Raw genomic sequence first — 17,549 nt, 5'->3', positions numbered from 1 at the left:
AAAAAAGGGGGAGTACCTGCAAAAGAAACTTTGACGCACAAGTCAGTGCTTATGCAATGAACTCCCAATGCTCAATTGAATTTTTCGTACTTTTGGCTGAGGTTCCGTTGGGCTTTTATAGCGCTTCAAGCCCTTAGATTTAGCCCCACCTCATTGACTTCACACATCTCATCCCCCATTTCATAATCGTGGGGAGTCGTTGGTTGGGTTATGCCCTCTACCTCGCACTTCTCTAGTAGTAGGGAAGTCCAACTAACCCACGTCTTCATTTGCTCTTAATTGTGACGGGTTTGGCCTTAATATGTGGGATTTGATTTTTGGTTCCCACACATAGACTTCATTATAACTTATAACTTCCATTAATGAGCATGAGAATTGGCCAAAGGACACACCACTCCAAGAAGGCGCTATTTCAAGTCAATCACTCATTGTTATGTATTTGAATTTTTTGACATGGCAATGCAACTATAGTTGAATTTACATGATTTGGGCAATACATACATACTATGAAATGGGCTTTATAGTTGGCCTGTTTGAAAAACTAATATTGGGTTGTTGGGAAAAAAATAAAGGGCTAACATCATTTTACCCTCTCAAGGTTTGGTAGCATTCTTGAAATGAGCCATGAGGTTTTAATTTTGTCAATTTACGCCCTAACATTTTAAAATTCGACCAATTTATGTCAGTTTGACCATTTAGTCTTCAGTTAAGTGATGACAGTAAACATAGGGTACACTTTTTTAGTTTAGGTGTAATTAAATATTAAAAAAAAAATTTTTTTTTTACAGATATTAAAAAAAAAAACTATATCCCATTTCTCTCTCTCTCTCTCTCTCTCTCTCGGCAGCTTCGTCCTCCATATCCACCCTCACACCATCTTGCCCAACACAACACATAAAACCCAGCCGCCACACCCCGTTCTCAGCCTTCAAAATTATCCTCGCCCTTCTCACAATCACCCAATTCTCACGGCTTCGCTGCTAGTCATTGATGTACGGTTGGGCTCGACTATGCCAATGTAAAGGAAGCTTGAGGGTGAGATTCTTGAGTCGAGTCGTCTGTAAATCTCTTGGAACCGAGTCCTTCGGCATTGACAAGTTTCTCAAACTCAGACTGGTGATTGACTCGGGGGCAATAGAGGAAGAAGGCAAGGGCCGAGAGTGACAATTCCTACAGAAGCTGTGATGCCAGGAGGGTCGGAACGGTGACATTTGACAGTGGCGGAGGGGATTGGGGCTGATCTGGGGTCGACCTAGATGGCAATTCACGTAAGAAAGGTTGGTCGGTTGGACACTCGAGACGTTTGGCGGTGGAGGTGATGGAATCGGTGGCTACTCAGTCTTACTTTCATGGTTAAGAAGAGGGTTGAGAGATGCTGATGATGATGAGGAGCTCTCAATTTCATGGTCAATTTGAATGAGAGAGTGTTGGTTTTTTGTTTTACTTTTGTTTCAGAAAAGTCCATTCATCTTCTTCATCTTCTTTTGCTACTGGGTTTTTTTGTTGGGTTTGAGAATTTGTTTTTGTGTTGTTTTGGTTGGATTAGAAAGACAGAAATTGGAATAGGAGAAAGGAGAAAAGGGTGGCTGGGCTTGGAGTTAGTGGTGTACAGAGAGAGAATGGTGGGTGTGTTGAGAAGTTTTTCGTGCGAGAGGTGGTTGGGCAAGATGGTGTGTGGGTGGGTATAGAGGATAGAGCTACCAAGAGAAAGAGAGAAAAAAAAAAAAAAAAGAATTGATGAGGGAGGAGGAAAGGACTGCCAGATTCCAACGGAGTGAGAAATGAGAAAGAGAAAGGGGACATAGGTTTTTATATATATATATATATATATTTAAATATTTAAATTTTGTTAATTACACCTAAACTAAAAAAGTGAACCCCACATTTGCCACATCATCATTTAATAGAAGACCAAACGGTCAAACTTACATAATATGTAAATTGATCGAATTTTAAAATGTTAAGGCGTAAATAGACAAATTAAAATCTCATGACCCATTTTGAGAATGACTCCAAACTTTGAGGGTGTAAAATAATGTTAGCCCAAAAATAAACCAATAATCAGCTTTTGGAAGAAAAACACTTGATATTGAGCTAAAAAAATTGATATTGAACTCAAGCTCAAATTGACCAAACTTTCAAAACCAAACCGAATTCAATCAGGTCGGCCCAACTTCAGATTTTATTATCCACTCAAATTAACTCAAGAGCCATTGTCTTTTCCGGTTCGGTCTTTAAATCAGGCCAAAAGTCGACCCGACCTGAACCGTGCCCATGCCTAGGAAAATAGACAAAAACGACCAAACCCTTAAAATCACCCGTTTACTTTCAATACCAACCAAACCTATACACTCTTAAACCTTGAACAAGTAGCCTACCAAAGGCCGGCCTAAATCCACCTACCAAACTCTATTTCATTCAAATAACCTAACCCGTTCCCTTGATATCATCTCTCTCTCCCTCTCTCTCTCACTATTTACCGTCTGTATTGTCTCTTGGACTGGTAGCCCGCATCGTTAACCGATCTGCATTTGTTTTTAAGCATACCAACTTCATCAATTTTCACCCAGTAGTTTCTTTTGCCCAAGTACACAGCGGAGATACCAAGAAAAGCAAATGGGTGTTGATGGAAAGTTCTTCACTTTGGCTCAAGTCTCTGAGCACAACACCCCCAAGGACTGTTGGCTGATCATCAATGGCAAGGTTCTCTCTTTTCCCATTTTTTACCATATGATATGAAGCTTTGATTATCTTGCTTCTTGGATTATATTCTCTGTCTTTATATTTATTGACCCCAGTAATTTTTTTTTTCTCTGAGGAGTATTGACCCAAGTAAATTGGAAGGCTTTCATTTATAAAGGAAATGAGGATGGGAATTTGAATCCTTTGCATGCGAGTTTAGTCATGCATATGATCAAAATAGATAATTAGTTTCCTTGTGACATTATGGATCTTGTTTTCTTTTGATTTTTTGCTGCTAAAGGTTTTTGGTTTTCTTTTTAGGGAACCAACCCGGTGATTCTGTTGTTATACATGTTGATGTTCATACTCATAATTTGCTGTACAGCAACCTCTCCTGAGCCTCACTTCTATTTCAGAAACTATAGAAACTCCCTTATCATAATAAGTTTTAGAGTAGTTGTTAGTACTGGATTTGCTGTTTCTAAGATGGATTTTACTAATTTCTATGTTTAAAGTTTACTTTTCAACATGGTAATTGTATTTAAGAAGACTGATGTGTATGTATGGTAAAAATTTTGAGCTTATTTACTCATTTAAGAGATATAGGAAGTACGGAAGAATATGAAATGAGATCAAAAATCATTTTTAAAACTTATCAAGAGATAGGAGATTGGTGTAATTTGTGTAAAGAAAAGAAGTTTCCGCAATTCTCATAATCTCAGGGAGGTTTGTTTATTAAACCCTTCTGTTAAGTGCTAACCATATTCATTAGAGGTAACGTATTCTAAAATGTTCATGAGGCCTTGAACAATTGTGATAACAGCCTGAAGTATGCTTGATGTGATTTAACGTTGCAATATGTATTGGTTGGATTGAACTTCAAACTTAGCTTTAGTATTCATAATTTGTGTCTTGACAGTGTTTAGTTTCTATGGTGTGAATTGCAGATTTTTAGAATACTTTTGTGTTCCTCTTATGTCCTTATAGTTTACTCCATTAGTAATATCTATGTCTGTACTGTCATTTTAGTAGTTTATTTGGTAATCTTGTTCTGTCTTCCAAAGCTTTATGATTTGGCTAGAAATGTTGACCCCCACTTCTTGAACTCTTTAAGTATATGTTTTGAAATGCTTTAATTGGATGTGTTGCACTTTGCCCACGCTAGGAGATTAGATTCTCTTCCAGGCCAGGATTACTTTAAATGATAAGATTCCCTGTATTTCTCACCAAAGAGAGTCAAATCAGTAGAGCACTGTGACCTTAGTTTTTTGGACCATCCAATTAGATTAGGTGATGAGATTCACTTCATAGTACTGGACTCACTAAAGAGTTTACCAAATCAATAGAGCACTATAATCATAGTTTTTCAGATCGTCCCATTAAAAAATTATACCGATCTTTTATAAATCTTCTGTTGCTTGATTTAAATGGAAAAAAATTTAATTTTAAAATTTTTATTACCGTCCTATTAATTGTGGTCTTGGGGTGCCAGACTCATTAACTTTGTAAAATGTAGTCCAGATAGCACTCTAATGTTTTGTGGAATTTTTTATAAAAGAATTTAACAGATGTCTATCTATATTTTAAGGTCATGTTTTGGCACTCCAAAATCATCTTTAAATTACCTAATGCACTCCTCATATGTGAGTGATACAGTGAGGGAGGTGAGTTTTGAAGTGCCAAAATTATCCCCCATATTTGTTGTATAACTAATGTTCATTATCTTCTTTCCAATTATTTGTTGTAGAAGTTAATTTGTTCTGAATGTTATGAAGATTCCTTAGAAATATTTTGCTTCCTGTCATCGACAAAATCACGGTATCGTCAAACTATGTTTAGTATAGAACCACATTTGTTTCCACATCTAAGACAATATTATCGTATCATATGCTCTTCTGTTTAAAGGTGCATTGCTAGGAACTAGGGGCGTACTTGAATTATTGACAGTTGCTAAACTAGTATCTAGACCGTAAAGTTGTTGGGTAGTGTCTTCTTATATCTAGCAAAAAACAGTTATCTTGCTTGCTTTTTCCCCTCAATTATATCATCTATTTATTTATTTTTTATCAGGTTTATGACGTGACCAAGTTTTTGGAGGACCATCCAGGTGGTGATGATGTTTTGTTGTCTGCAACAGGTGTGAAGTTAACTGAAATATCTTTAAGAATCAAGTTTTAAATCTATCATGATTTGGCAAGAAATATACAGTTTCAGTAAACATTTGAGTTATGGATTCACTCATATAATCCTACCTAATTGAACCTTTGGTAAGCTTATTTAAGGGACACATTTTATGCCCCACTATGCAATGTGGTTTAACAATATGAACTGTCCATCTTTTTAAGTCTTTTTTCAATTCCTTGAAGACATTGCCCCAATTAGAACCATTCAGACATCTGATTGCTATCAAATTAGTTTGAACTTGGTGTGTCAATTAATGCTGAAGGATGATAATCAAATGATTAAATAGTTTTCTCACAAAGAAGATACTTGAATGGAGACTTGAAACAATGGACTGTTTGATCGTCAAACCACTTTGAGGGGTCGAATTCAGTGTGTACGTGTCCCTTAATAAGTTCATTGAGGGATCCCTCAATAGGAGGGCTCTGTACTAGATACACAATATTTTGCATGTATATAATTTATTCTCATATAAAGCCCTTAGATGAGGACCTAGTTTTAAATAGTTTGATTAATGTGAATGATTGGGATGTATTTGATCCACTTTTCAGTCGTCCGTAGTTTATCCAACGGTTGAGAAGCAAATCCCACATGTTGTAGATCATGTTGACTTGTCTGTACCAACAACATGATCATTGGCTTGAAGATATGTTGTTAATTGTCTCTTCATAAGTTTCTTTGTGTACAAGACAGAACTTGACTTGCCATGTACTTTTCCAGGGAAGGATGCAACTGATGATTTTGAGGACGTGGGTCATAGTGATAATGCCAGAGACATGTTGAAGGACATGTACATCGGAGACATCGATGCCTCTACTATCCCCAGCAGTACCACATATACTCCTCCGAAGCAGCCTCATTACAATCAGGACAAGACTTCTGAATTTATCGTCAAACTTCTGCAGTTCCTTGTTCCCATTGCAATCTTGGGTTTGGCTTTTGGCATCCGCCTTTACACCAAGTCAACTTAAGTTGTTCTATGTTATGTTATTGTGACACATGATTGTTAGTCGTATAATATTGTGATAAACGATTACTACTCGGTTGGTTTGGAAAATCCAAGACTTCCCTTTCTCGTCTTTCTTTGTTGTCCTTGCATTTGGATGATGTTTACTGATTTTTTGTGCTTGCCCCTTCGTCTCTCAAATTTAAATAACTTAAAGCCTCAATGCATCACTTTTTAGTTAGAACATACATATTTTCTTCTTTTTTATTTTTTATTTCTAGATTAAATCCGTGCAGTTGGATTTTGTTCCTTCCTTATGAATTTGATTTACCTTTGTATACCTAGTTTTTATCAAAAAGAAGTTATGCTCTGTTTTGATGGAGGGGTAAAATGGACATTTAGAAAAGTCAAACAAAGCAGCTCAAAAAATCAGCTATCTTATCAATATTGTAAGTTTTGATACAAACCCAAAAAAGGTGCCTAAATTGATCATAGAAAACACATGTTTTCCCTAACAAATGCTTGAAATTTTGGGTTTACATTACTTTTCTGTTGAAATAACTAGATGTAGTATAATTGAAAGCAAATCTATGTATTTTCTCTTCTTCTTTTTCTCCAAATCTTGACATACATAAATTGTACTCGTCTAAATAAACAAGTGTACGTTATAATGTCATGTAATAAGTCCATAATGTTGAATCCCTCCATCCAACTGAAGTCTTATAAGATATGATATGTTGTGAGATAGTATGGTTAAGACTTTGGTGATATGTTACCTTGTTTGCATTGCATGTGGTCTTGAATGAAAATCTGTTGACTTGAGATTATTAACTCGAGTTATAATAGCAATATCATGGTGTAGGGTGGGTCAAATTTGTCATTCCGATCTTCACTCCTTCTCTAAATGGGGCCCCATTAGTATGGTCGAGTATTGCCCGAAGCCATCCCCACAACTCAACCCAAATTTTATTTTCTGCAAGGCCCATATGTCAAAATCAACCAAAAAATTGTGTATCTTTTTGAATTTGAAAAGAATATGCTAAAGTTTATCCCTGGCCTAACTTGCTGGCTGGCTCATTATTCCTTTTATTAGATTAATATTGAAGACGCAACATTCTCATTCTGGAAGCATTTGCATTTATTTCTCCACTTTGTTAAACCTTTCTTTTTTCTCTGTCCTTCTTCTAGTCCTGCGAAGCTGCATCACTGCATCACTGCACCAACATGGATCCACCTTGTCCTCAAGGTAAATGAGGCTTTGGTAGGTAGAGGTGTGACAACAAACATAATGATAGAATACCAGAGTAATTAACGTGAGTATTGCAGAACAGTCGGAGGTTGACTCTATAAATACATTGATGTTGTCTCAAACTTAATGCTTAAACGATATGTGAAATAGTCTCTTTCAAAATTTATTTTTTTAAAAAAAAAAGATGTGTGAAACTATATTCACACAACTTTTAACAAACACAAACATGGTGCTTGAACTTATTAAAGATTAGGCATCATCACGGGGGAGCAATTACCAAAATTTCCACTGAATTTTCTATTTGACTTGGCGTCATATAATAATCAATTCAAACACACTGTTGATTGTAGATCAAAGAATTCTTGCCCTCCTCTAATGTCCAATGGGGCCTATGTTTTTATATCGTTCAAGAGCAAGCTATCAAGAGAGAGAGAGAGAGAGAGAGAGAGCTAGCTATGATGGATGCCATAATAAATAATTAGTGCAAAGCAAAGGTACTATTTATTTACTGGATCGGGCATCCAGTTTTTGCAAATGGCAGACACCGTCAAAGCAACCTTGAGATGCTTAAAGGGGCCCAAAGGACACCACCTGTGTTGATGACTGCTTACAGTTTACAGTTAATAGTTATGCACAAATGTCCAAAACCAAACATTGACTTCTCAGGCTCCAAAACACACAATGTACCAAACAGTCAACCTGTCTCCTCCTGCTTCTTCAAACTTCAAACCGACACCAGGCTCCACCTCCACCTCCACCTCCACCTCCACCCTCCACCGTCACTACTATAAACATTTAAAATCACCTACTCTACTAAAAAAGATAACCCTAGTGTCTCACAAGAATATTGGGATTTTGGACTCAATACTTATGCTCAATTTCAATATTTTCAATTGTTACTCTTATTATATTATTATATACACACAGACATTTATCGTTATTACATAAAAATAATGATGAATAACAGAATAATTCAGTTAAAAATGATTGTTCTACCACTATTATTTACAACTATTACATGATATGTGAAACAACGATGAAAAATACGATTTGTTCGGTTTAATACTATTCAAACACTTACCAATTAGATTATCATCTTTCAACTTTTGGATCAAAATTCAATTGTCATTGAATAAACCATGACTTTTAACTTTGAAAAATATCATTCCCTTTTATTCTCACAAGCGCGAAATGAAAATAGTCATTCAAGTTTTGGATTTTCACAAATGACAGCAAAATGGCATGGTGGTGCATGTGGGGGACAGTTTCTTTGTGTTGGTCTTGGATTGACAAGCAAAGCAATGAGTGCACACTTGAATACTTGAGTAATAATTAATTGTCCTAAAAGATGTGAAAACTAGAAAACCTTCATTGGAAATTGAAGATTCCTCAGCTTCAGCCTTCATCCAATGCCAACCATTGGAAGCATGCAATACCAACTTCCACTCTAACCACCATTGCTTAATATTCCATCTGAACCTCTAATAAAGTTCTGGATGCCTCCTGCTTTATGATGAAATCTCCAACTTCATGAAAATCATGAAGAAGAAAGTATCAGAATGTGAAAATTCAGCAACGCTGCCTCATAGAAATTTGGATTTTCCTTTCTTCATTCTGCTGTTTATGCAATTGTTGTTAATGGCTTTTAACTCACTCTGTATCTGGAGTTCTGGAATGAAATTTTAGGACTGAAAGATTAAAGAAACAAGAACTCAAGTTCCCAATTCTTGAGCTAATGAATATTAGGGCATTACTATTACCAAATTTCTTTCTTAGGGCTGAAAGTTTTCAAAAAAATTCTGATATTGTGCTTGGACACAATCTCCACATCTGTTCCCAAATTGTCTTGTGTCTCTATTTATTATTTATTTTATACACGACTTCACTTTAGTCTTTATATCCAAAATAAATAGGGTAAAATAACGTTTGGCCCCCTGAACTATCACGCTAATGGTAGGATAGCTTTCATACTTTATATTTATATTGGAAGAATATTTTCTTCTCTATTATCATATTTATTTGGATTTTTAGCTGTTTTATCCCTGAAATATGATATGATAATGGAGAAGAAAAGATTCTTCCAATATAAATATAAAGCATGAAAGCTACCCTACCATTACCGTCAAAACCAGCAGTCGTTATCAGCTCACGCTATGAGATAAAAAGATAAATAAATAGAAAAATAAAAATAAAAATAGGTACAAAATCACAGTGCCGGGTAGCATCATCTAAAGTTAGTGAGAGATCATGCATTGTCTCACATGGCAATATAAGGACAAAATTAAATCGGCCAGAACATAGCAGCAGATGGTAGAGGCAAAGCCAAAAACATGAAGAGGGGGAAAAAGGGTCATTTATTCCAAGAGTTTCCTAAAGTTGCATCAGTACAAGTATAGACAAAGAAGGGGAGGAAAATACAGAGTACAAGACAAAAAGAAAATCAATCTAAGTAACTTTCTGTACTACTTAGACTGACCTAATTCACTGAAATCTAACCCTAACCCTACATCTCGTACCCTCTTTCCCTTCCTCTCTTCTCTTACATGATCTGTTAGACAAAGGACTTTGATTTGTATTTGTTGTGTACTCATAACATCTGTTATGTTACAGACCATTAGTCTACACATCTTTGCCAGTCCCTACTTCTTTACAAGTAAAAGAAGGGTGATGGAAAATAGAAATAACAACCATCACCTCAACTACTAAAAACTAAACCCTGCTAGTTTAAGTTTCCTAAGCCCAAGATCAACCAAGAATGTGCAGGAAAGGAACTCCTGACGCAATGCTAATTATATCTTCTAAGGATCCACTTTCTCCCATTCATAACGTCCCGGGAGCGGTTTATCATTCACAGGGTCAAAGTTGTATCTGCACATAAACCCACAATGGAAATATTACATCAACTTGTGAGGATATAAATAAAGTTTGTATTCAAAATATATGACGAGCAATATAAAGTCTATCCTAAACTTTTAACTAAAGAGTAATGAGTAACATACTTCGCAATGAATTGTCTTTGCTGCTCTCCTTCAGCACCAGCGAAGAACTCATCCATATCATGTGCTGTTGGTATGTGCCTCTGCGATGAGCTCTGTATTCTCCGATTTGCTTCAGCTGAATTAGTAGGCTTGGTAGTAGAACTGGGGGTTCTGATGGTGTCTGGATCCCTTATCAAGCTACAAGGCGTTGACTCCCTTGTGGTCCTGCAATAAAGAAAATTAATCCCATTAGATATAACAAGCAGGCACATGTAACCCAAGCTAAACTTAAGACAACACATTATTTATTGAGGGGAAAAAAAATACAAGCTTTGCATTTCAAATGGTGTTAACTATAGGTATGGTTTACTGCAAATAACACCATTAAGAAAAATAACAGACCATGAAGTAACACTGTTATCCGTTCATTTATCTTCTGACTCAATCATGCAGGACTTGGCCAATCATTCAGGACATGACCATGAAGTAACCAAAGTGCAGGATGCATTCATGGTACTAAATTCAGGACTTGGCCAATTATTTTAGCTGGGCATGTTTTCTTTTCTTTTGTTGGACTCTGGATATGCCTCAATTAACAAATTTTTTTAGTGGACTCTAACACTCTGGTTCCCCTCCCTGCCCCCAACCTTCTAATGCTTCACTCACCAATAAATCAATCCTTCCATATCCTCCAACCTTTTTATACTGTTTCCCTTTGTATAACAAGTAAACAAACAATAAACTGTATCTGACCATTGCCTGTTCAATGTACCAAAAACCAGCATACTTACTGGCATTAAAAAAATAACACTTTAAAAACGATTGCTATCATATGAAACAAAGAATCATAGGTCTTCTAGATGCAAAGTTGCAGGCATAGATTTGCGGCATTGGGCATATTTATTTTCAATAACGGAGGTTGAAAGGATTAAATCCTATGTTCCAAGTACAGAGTCAGAATTATGTCAATTGTCTTAGCCATTAGAACTTTTAACACCCAAAAAACAGAGAGATGATACTAGTCAATTAATTGTTGCAGAAGCATGGGAGAGAATCCATGTTTCCCAAACTCAAAAACTTAAGTTATCAATATATACATGAAAACTTAAGTGTTAGAAAGAAGTAGAAACTCCAAATTGAAGGACAAAACACTCAGTAATCAAATCATGTATAAGAATTAAAGGAGAACGACGTAGCCAAAACTGTGAAATAGGAAAAGAAAAGAACTCTGGGTTTGTACATGTCACATATATCTGAAAACAATCTGGCACCTTTGTGACAAAAACACTGCTGGAATAAAGGAAATCTTGTTTACCCTCATAGGGAAATCAGAAAAAGAAATTCTAGAACTTTTTCCTTTTGCAGCAGAAATGTTTTACAACCAAAAGATTTCCAGTGGAAAAAGACGGTTTCAAAAAGAAAAACGGAGAGAGAGAGAGACAGAATGAAATAAAAAGCTCAGAATTTATTGATAGATTTTCTTCTTCTTTTCTTTCAAGAAAATTTTAGGAAATATAAAAGTTGCCCATCTGGGGAAAATATATTAAAGAGTTTCAAATATTTTTTTTTTTTTCAAAGAAGACAGAAGAAAAAGAAATTAGTTTTGGTTTCCTGAAAGAGAACAATAACCTGAACCTGGACAAGTAATTCTATTAAGCCCAGTTTTGTGGAAGTCCTGCTGTACGATTCCTAATTGGGATAAACACGAATTTGTGGGTATGAATTTCTTTTTCTATTTCTTAGAACCCGAACCAAAGTACAGTGATTTAAAGAAGGAAAAGAAAAGGAATTATGTATAAAAACAATCCCAAAAGGAGCTTTTGAAGGAAAAAGAAAATTCCACAATCAATAGAAAGCACAGATTTTCTGGCCGTAAGCAAAAAAATAAAACGCAAAATCAAATATAAAAGCTTGATTTTTTATTTGTTTTTTTGTATAGTCCGCTTTTCCCAAATTTGAAAAACTAGCAATTAATCTTTAAGACAAGCAATTATCATTTCCCCAACTGAAAAAATTTAAAACCCTAAAAAGTAGTGTTCGAAAAGAAAATAAAGAACAGTAATTCGTTGCAGACATTTTCAATTGAATAAAAATTCTCCAAAACCCAAAATCTCCCTTTCAATTTTCCTTCATTTTCTCGGAAACCAAACAGATACCTAAATCTTTTTCTTTTTCCGGAAACACTCCGAGAACGCCCAACGAAGAGGTTGCACACAAAATTAAAATAAAAGAAAACCCAGAAAACCCACCTCTCTCTACCTTCAAGCTCGAGCACATTCTCTCCAAAGGAAGCTTCTTCGACACCCAAATCGCCATTTTCTTTGTTGTTGGTGTTATTGTGCTCATTCTTTTCTTGACCCTCTTTCTCTTTCGGCGCCATTTCGTCAGCCTCCTCAGCCTTCTGGCCCTGAGCCTTGGCCACCGAACCATGGACTCCAAGCCTCGAAGTCGCCCTAGAATTAGAACTAGCCTTGGGTTTCTGCCTCTTGGGCTCGAGCCGTTTGGGCAGGAGAATCGGAGGCTTCTCGAGGCGGCGGCTCCGGAGCTGGAGATAGGAGCCGGAGGTGACAGGTGAAGCCGATGACCTCTGGAGAGCTAGGGTTTTGGCTCGGGTGCAAACTCCGAGAGAGGCTTGTGACTGTGGGTGTGGGTGTGGGTGTGAAACCTCCATGACTGCCATTTCCCCTGCGGACTTGGACTTCCTCATGTACTTGCCCATTTCTTGCTCTTCTTATTTTTTTCCTCTGTTCTGTGTAATCTCTCTATTCTCTAGTAGTTGGTATTTGTCTGTTAAAACTCTCGCCAGTCTCAACTCATTGAGAGAGAGAGAGAGAGAGAGAGAGAGAGAGAGAATGGAAAATGGGGAAAATTGGAAAGGAGGAGAAGAAAGGGAGAGTGAAAGGGTATTTGTAATTTTGTAGTAAGTGGCAGCCTAAGAGCCTGCCTTGCCTAGTCGACAGGAAAGAAGAACGAAAGGGAAAGAAATATGGGGGGGGGGTAGGGTTGGAAAATATTTGGAGAATTTCATTTTCTCTCTCTCTCTTTCTCAATTTCATTTTCTCTCCAATCTCTAATGCTACTTCAAAATTATTTTTTTTTAGAAAAACAAAACCCAAAGGGAAACAATGCATTTTGCTTACCCAAAAAAAAAAAGCATTTTGGATATTATCAGTGAGAGATTTTATTTTTATTTATTTTTATATGGAATGGGAGAATTATTAGTTATTTGCAAGGTATTTATTGTTTAGATTAGTTTATTAATTTATTATTAGTATTTTTGGAAGGTGTTGGTGATTAATTAATGATTGGGCATTAAAATAAGTATGATGGCTTAGATGTATTTGGAAGAGTTGTTTAAATTTGTGACTTTATGAACCAAAACCAATGAGGGTAGAGAGAATCACTCTGAAAACAACAATTAGAAGAACTCTGATTCTGCCCTTGACCTTGAGCTTTACTTTGATATTCTAACATTGATTCTTCTAAATACTGGGTCCAATACTTATATAGCTTACATACATTAAAAACATCATATACAATTCAAATTAATTTGTAAAAGATAGTAATTATTATTTATTTTCAAACTAGGCTTTTCGTTTCTAATTAAACTACATCTACTTCTGTCCTAGTTTTCCTAATTCGAGTGATCAAATAATTTTAAGTGGCTCACTCCTGTGAGAGATAAGTAGTAGCATTTATTCAATTACTATAACAAGTTGGTTCAGAGATTTGTTTGATAAAACCTCGATTGTATGAGGGAAGGTTTATTGAATACTAGAAGAACCTCGATTGTATGGGGCACTTCAAAGTCAAACCACATAAAAGAGTCCTCTTTTCCTAAATCAAATCTAGCTAGTAACTAGTCGTTGTTGGTGTGCAACACCATTGACTTCTCGGCGGGAATAAAAAACTAAGAATTTGTTGCAACAAGCTTTGAACATCATCTATAAGTTGATTAAGAGATATAAGTTTAAAACTTAAGATCTTTAAGGAACTTTATTCTATTTCCATAAAGATTTAACATGGTATGTAAGAGGAGAAATATAATAAGAGCTAATATTTATTCACAACAATCATACATTACATAGTAAGAAGCATAAACAATATATATATATATATATAACGATTAGAACCACTTTTAACTGATAGACAAATTAAAATTAATCCAAGGATCCGGCCAGTGCACGGCTAAATGTAGGATATAGTTACTACTTTTATCTTGTTATGAATAGAAGAAAACAAACAAATGTTGGCCTTGATCTTCAAGACAAAAGGAGCATTCTCCTTTGTATTTCCTCTTCTGCCTTTCATACTGACGTAGTACTTTTCAAGAAGTTTATGTTTCTCTTGAGCTTATGTGTACTAGAATTTTCTGCCACATGCATGGTGCAGGACACTAAAAGCCATATATAAATTAGATTAGATGATGAGTTGCATAGAGACGGTACGTAGCAAGGCAGGGCTGACAATAAAGGAGCAAAGGATGACAACATTTGTGTTTAGGGAGAAGAAACTTACTTACACCGAGAATGTTATTGTGGCGATATCTCCACCCAATCACAAATGTTACTACCTAATTGATTTGGAATTATGTTATAGTGGCATTCACGATCTATGTAAGTTCTTCTCGTACTTAGGAGACATAAAACAGAAAGACTGCCATAATGACATATTTCCGTTGCATGTAAGTTGTTCTTGTATTTTGGACACATAAGTTCTTCTCATGTACTTAAAGGACTTCATTTTAATTTCTGGCCTCTACCACTGAAAAGTCAGGACCAATGCTGCTAATAAAGAGATCATCAACGAATTAACCTCTCTCTAATTGTTAACAAAACCATGTTTAGAAGAGTTTCTTGTTACATAATTTATAATTAAAAAAACTCCTAGAAGTAGTACTCGTCTTTTATTTCATTTCCAGCAACAACAAAAATAAAAACTTTTTATTTGCGTGAGAGTGAAAGAGAGTCTTATTATATCGCGATAAGAGTTGAAGAGAAGATATTATGAGTTAAGAGCTGAGATGCCCAAGTCATTGGATACCTTCCGTCAGTGGCCAGGTGGAAAGTTCAATTTATGTTTATTTTATTTTAATTTCTACTTTCAAAGTTTTCTCTATTACGATAAGGATAGGCCTTCCTCACTTCTCTTCACAGGAAACTGTTATTCACGCGCCTGCACACATTGTCATTGACGCTCATTGGTTTGGCTTTGTCTGCCGTTTGGAGAGTGCTGTCCACTTTCTTTAGGAGAGTGGTTTTGATATCTTTTAGACACTTGCACTCAGTTTTATTGAACGACCCCGGTGGCAGTTCATCAATTTGGAAAGTCACTAAAAATTTTTTTTGCAGCAACAAACTTAACTGCCTTGCAGCAACAAACAACTTGGGCAGCGAGTTTTAATTTTGGTGCGATAAGATTAGGGCACTTTTGAGCTTGGATATGTCTTCAATTTTGAAAGTTTTTTTTAGTGAAGAATAGTGTGTACATTGTTATTAGCCCGAATAAATTAAACTGAGTTATAATCACATGAAGCACACCGTTTTAATTAGTTTAAAACAAACTCAAGTTATACGAGATGCTTTATTTTCTTCATAAAATGAAATATTATAAGGTTTTAAGGTTATTTTAAATTAGAGAAATTATATGAAAGACGTACGTTATTATAAGGTTTTAAGTCTTGGGCATGCATTCTTCTTCATGTCATCTAATAATAACATACGCCATAGATACTATCTGCAGTATTCCATTCCAAGGGTTCATAACTTCATATAGGTGAGAGGTGAAGGGTTAGCTAGCTAACCTCAAAAGGGATTGCTTTGTGGTTGGCCTGCAATGATGCAGGCGTCTAGCCCAAAACACATCGGCTTTAATGATATATTTTAGCCCACTTGTAAACATACTAACTTGTTGGTCTTGGCTCTCGGGAGAGATAACCAGAACCAAGCTTAGTCAACAACTTCCCAAATTGGTTTTAATGATCACGACCAAATCCAATTTGTTGCATTTAGCTAACTCTCCAAAGAAAGAATTATAAGATAAAAAAGATAAAAAATTATAACTACAATTTGGGCACTAATTTCGATGGTGTTTAAGTAATAAATACAATTTGATCATACTCTCGAATTTAACACCTCGTTTTCACCGATGGACCGTACAAACGCACACGTTTGAATGGAAACGCAGCCAATGATGGCGCTTCCCTCTCTTTCACGGACCCCCTCGCGCCCTGCCTTGTCCCCACCAACCCACAATTCACGCGCTTTTTTACTTTTTTTATTCCCAAAATATGAACTCACACCGCCACCGTGACTTCGTCGGCACTACAAGTCTACAGCCACCTCAGGAGCGTGTATCTACGCAATTTCAGTAAAATTATCAGAATAATATATATATATATATATTTTTTTCCGAAGAAGAAAAAGGAAGATTTTCTCACAAACCCCACTTAGGTGTAATGAAGATTTGAACATGAAATTATTAGTCTGTATATTAAAACGCTTTTTCACTGAATTAAACCCTATCGATCAAAAACATCTTACTCTTTTAATTAGAAGGAAACATTCATTTTCATTATCACACACGAAAAATTTGTCTATTAAGCAATATTTCCGTCCTGAATTTCTTTCTTGGCAGAGAAAAGAAAAATTGCTAGTTGAATTGAAATCAAAGTACTGGCGGGAAAGAGATCCCAATCTTTTGTTTTACAAAAAATCGGCGAGGAAGAAGAACGGCGGAATCTCACAGGGGAGCGTTGGGTAAGGCGCTCGCTGTCGCGGGCTTTCAGCGTTTGCAGCTTTTGCTTCTCCTAAAAGCTCATAATGAGTGGCGCCATTAAAAACTCATAATTCATATATTTTATTTTTAAATAACAAATCCCAACATTTTTGGACTACTAATACATATCATCATGTTATCTCAATCACATCATTCATGACCAAAATTTTTAAACTTAGAAGGTTTGGTAATTATATTTTTGTAATATAATTAGTTGATCATTTTTTTCTCTTTTATAAAGTTCATTGTCGATTTAGTTTACATCAAGGTTTTCTTGGGGTCATATCATCGATTTTGCTCTTAGACGAACTCCATTATTTGACATTACGAGCTTTTCAATGAAGACGATAGATTCAAATTTGAAACATCTTCTAAATTATAAGTTTTTAGTGTCAAATGATGTAACGGCAAGAAGAAATAGATTTTACATCAGTCTTTTTCTAAACCTTGCATCATAAAAAGCTGTTTGCAATAATTATGTTACTGATGGTAGCGTACGCCAATGATTCAAATTGATTCTTCTGTTTTTAATATTCCCAATAGCAAGTCACACGTGAACAGTCACATGCTCTTTGGAATCTTTCACTGATCCCGAGTCGACTCACATATATAATTTCCTTTCATAAAACCTAAATTACAAATTAATTATTTAAAATCTAAAACAAACAAAATAGATGTGACCATTTACATCAGGACATAAACAGAATCAGTCCAAACCCCAACCATTAAAGCAAAA

The 17,549-nt window shown here is 35.7% G+C and overlaps 2 protein-coding genes across 2 annotated transcripts; one reads left to right on the top strand and one right to left on the bottom strand.

Moving 5' to 3' along the window:
• The first annotated feature begins 2,352 nt into the window (after positions 1 to 2,352).
• Positions 2,353 to 5,944, top strand: LOC117637534 (cytochrome b5). The gene is made up of 3 exons (XM_034372448.1): positions 2,353 to 2,703; positions 4,753 to 4,819; positions 5,584 to 5,944. The coding sequence occupies exons 1-3, from the start codon at positions 2,617 to 2,619 to the stop codon at positions 5,832 to 5,834; spliced, it is 405 nt and encodes a 134-aa protein (XP_034228339.1). The 5' UTR covers positions 2,353 to 2,616; the 3' UTR covers positions 5,835 to 5,944.
• A 3,445-nt stretch (positions 5,945 to 9,389) lies between these two features.
• Positions 9,390 to 12,934, bottom strand: LOC117616086 (cyclin-dependent kinase inhibitor 5). Its single transcript, XM_034345292.1, has 3 exons — positions 12,286 to 12,934; positions 10,058 to 10,261; positions 9,390 to 9,926 (listed from the first exon to the last, which is right to left on the bottom strand). Exons 1-3 carry the CDS (start codon positions 12,753 to 12,755, stop codon positions 9,857 to 9,859), a joined length of 744 nt encoding a protein of 247 aa, XP_034201183.1. The 5' UTR covers positions 12,756 to 12,934; the 3' UTR covers positions 9,390 to 9,856.
• Positions 12,935 to 17,549: the final 4,615 nt, after the last annotated feature.

The sequence above is a fragment of the Prunus dulcis genome, chromosome 1, assembly GCF_902201215.1.
Source record: "Prunus dulcis chromosome 1, ALMONDv2, whole genome shotgun sequence".
In the NCBI taxonomy this organism is placed as follows: Eukaryota; Viridiplantae; Streptophyta; class Magnoliopsida; order Rosales; family Rosaceae; genus Prunus; species Prunus dulcis.
This window is presented reverse-complemented; position numbering and strand designations above follow the sequence as displayed.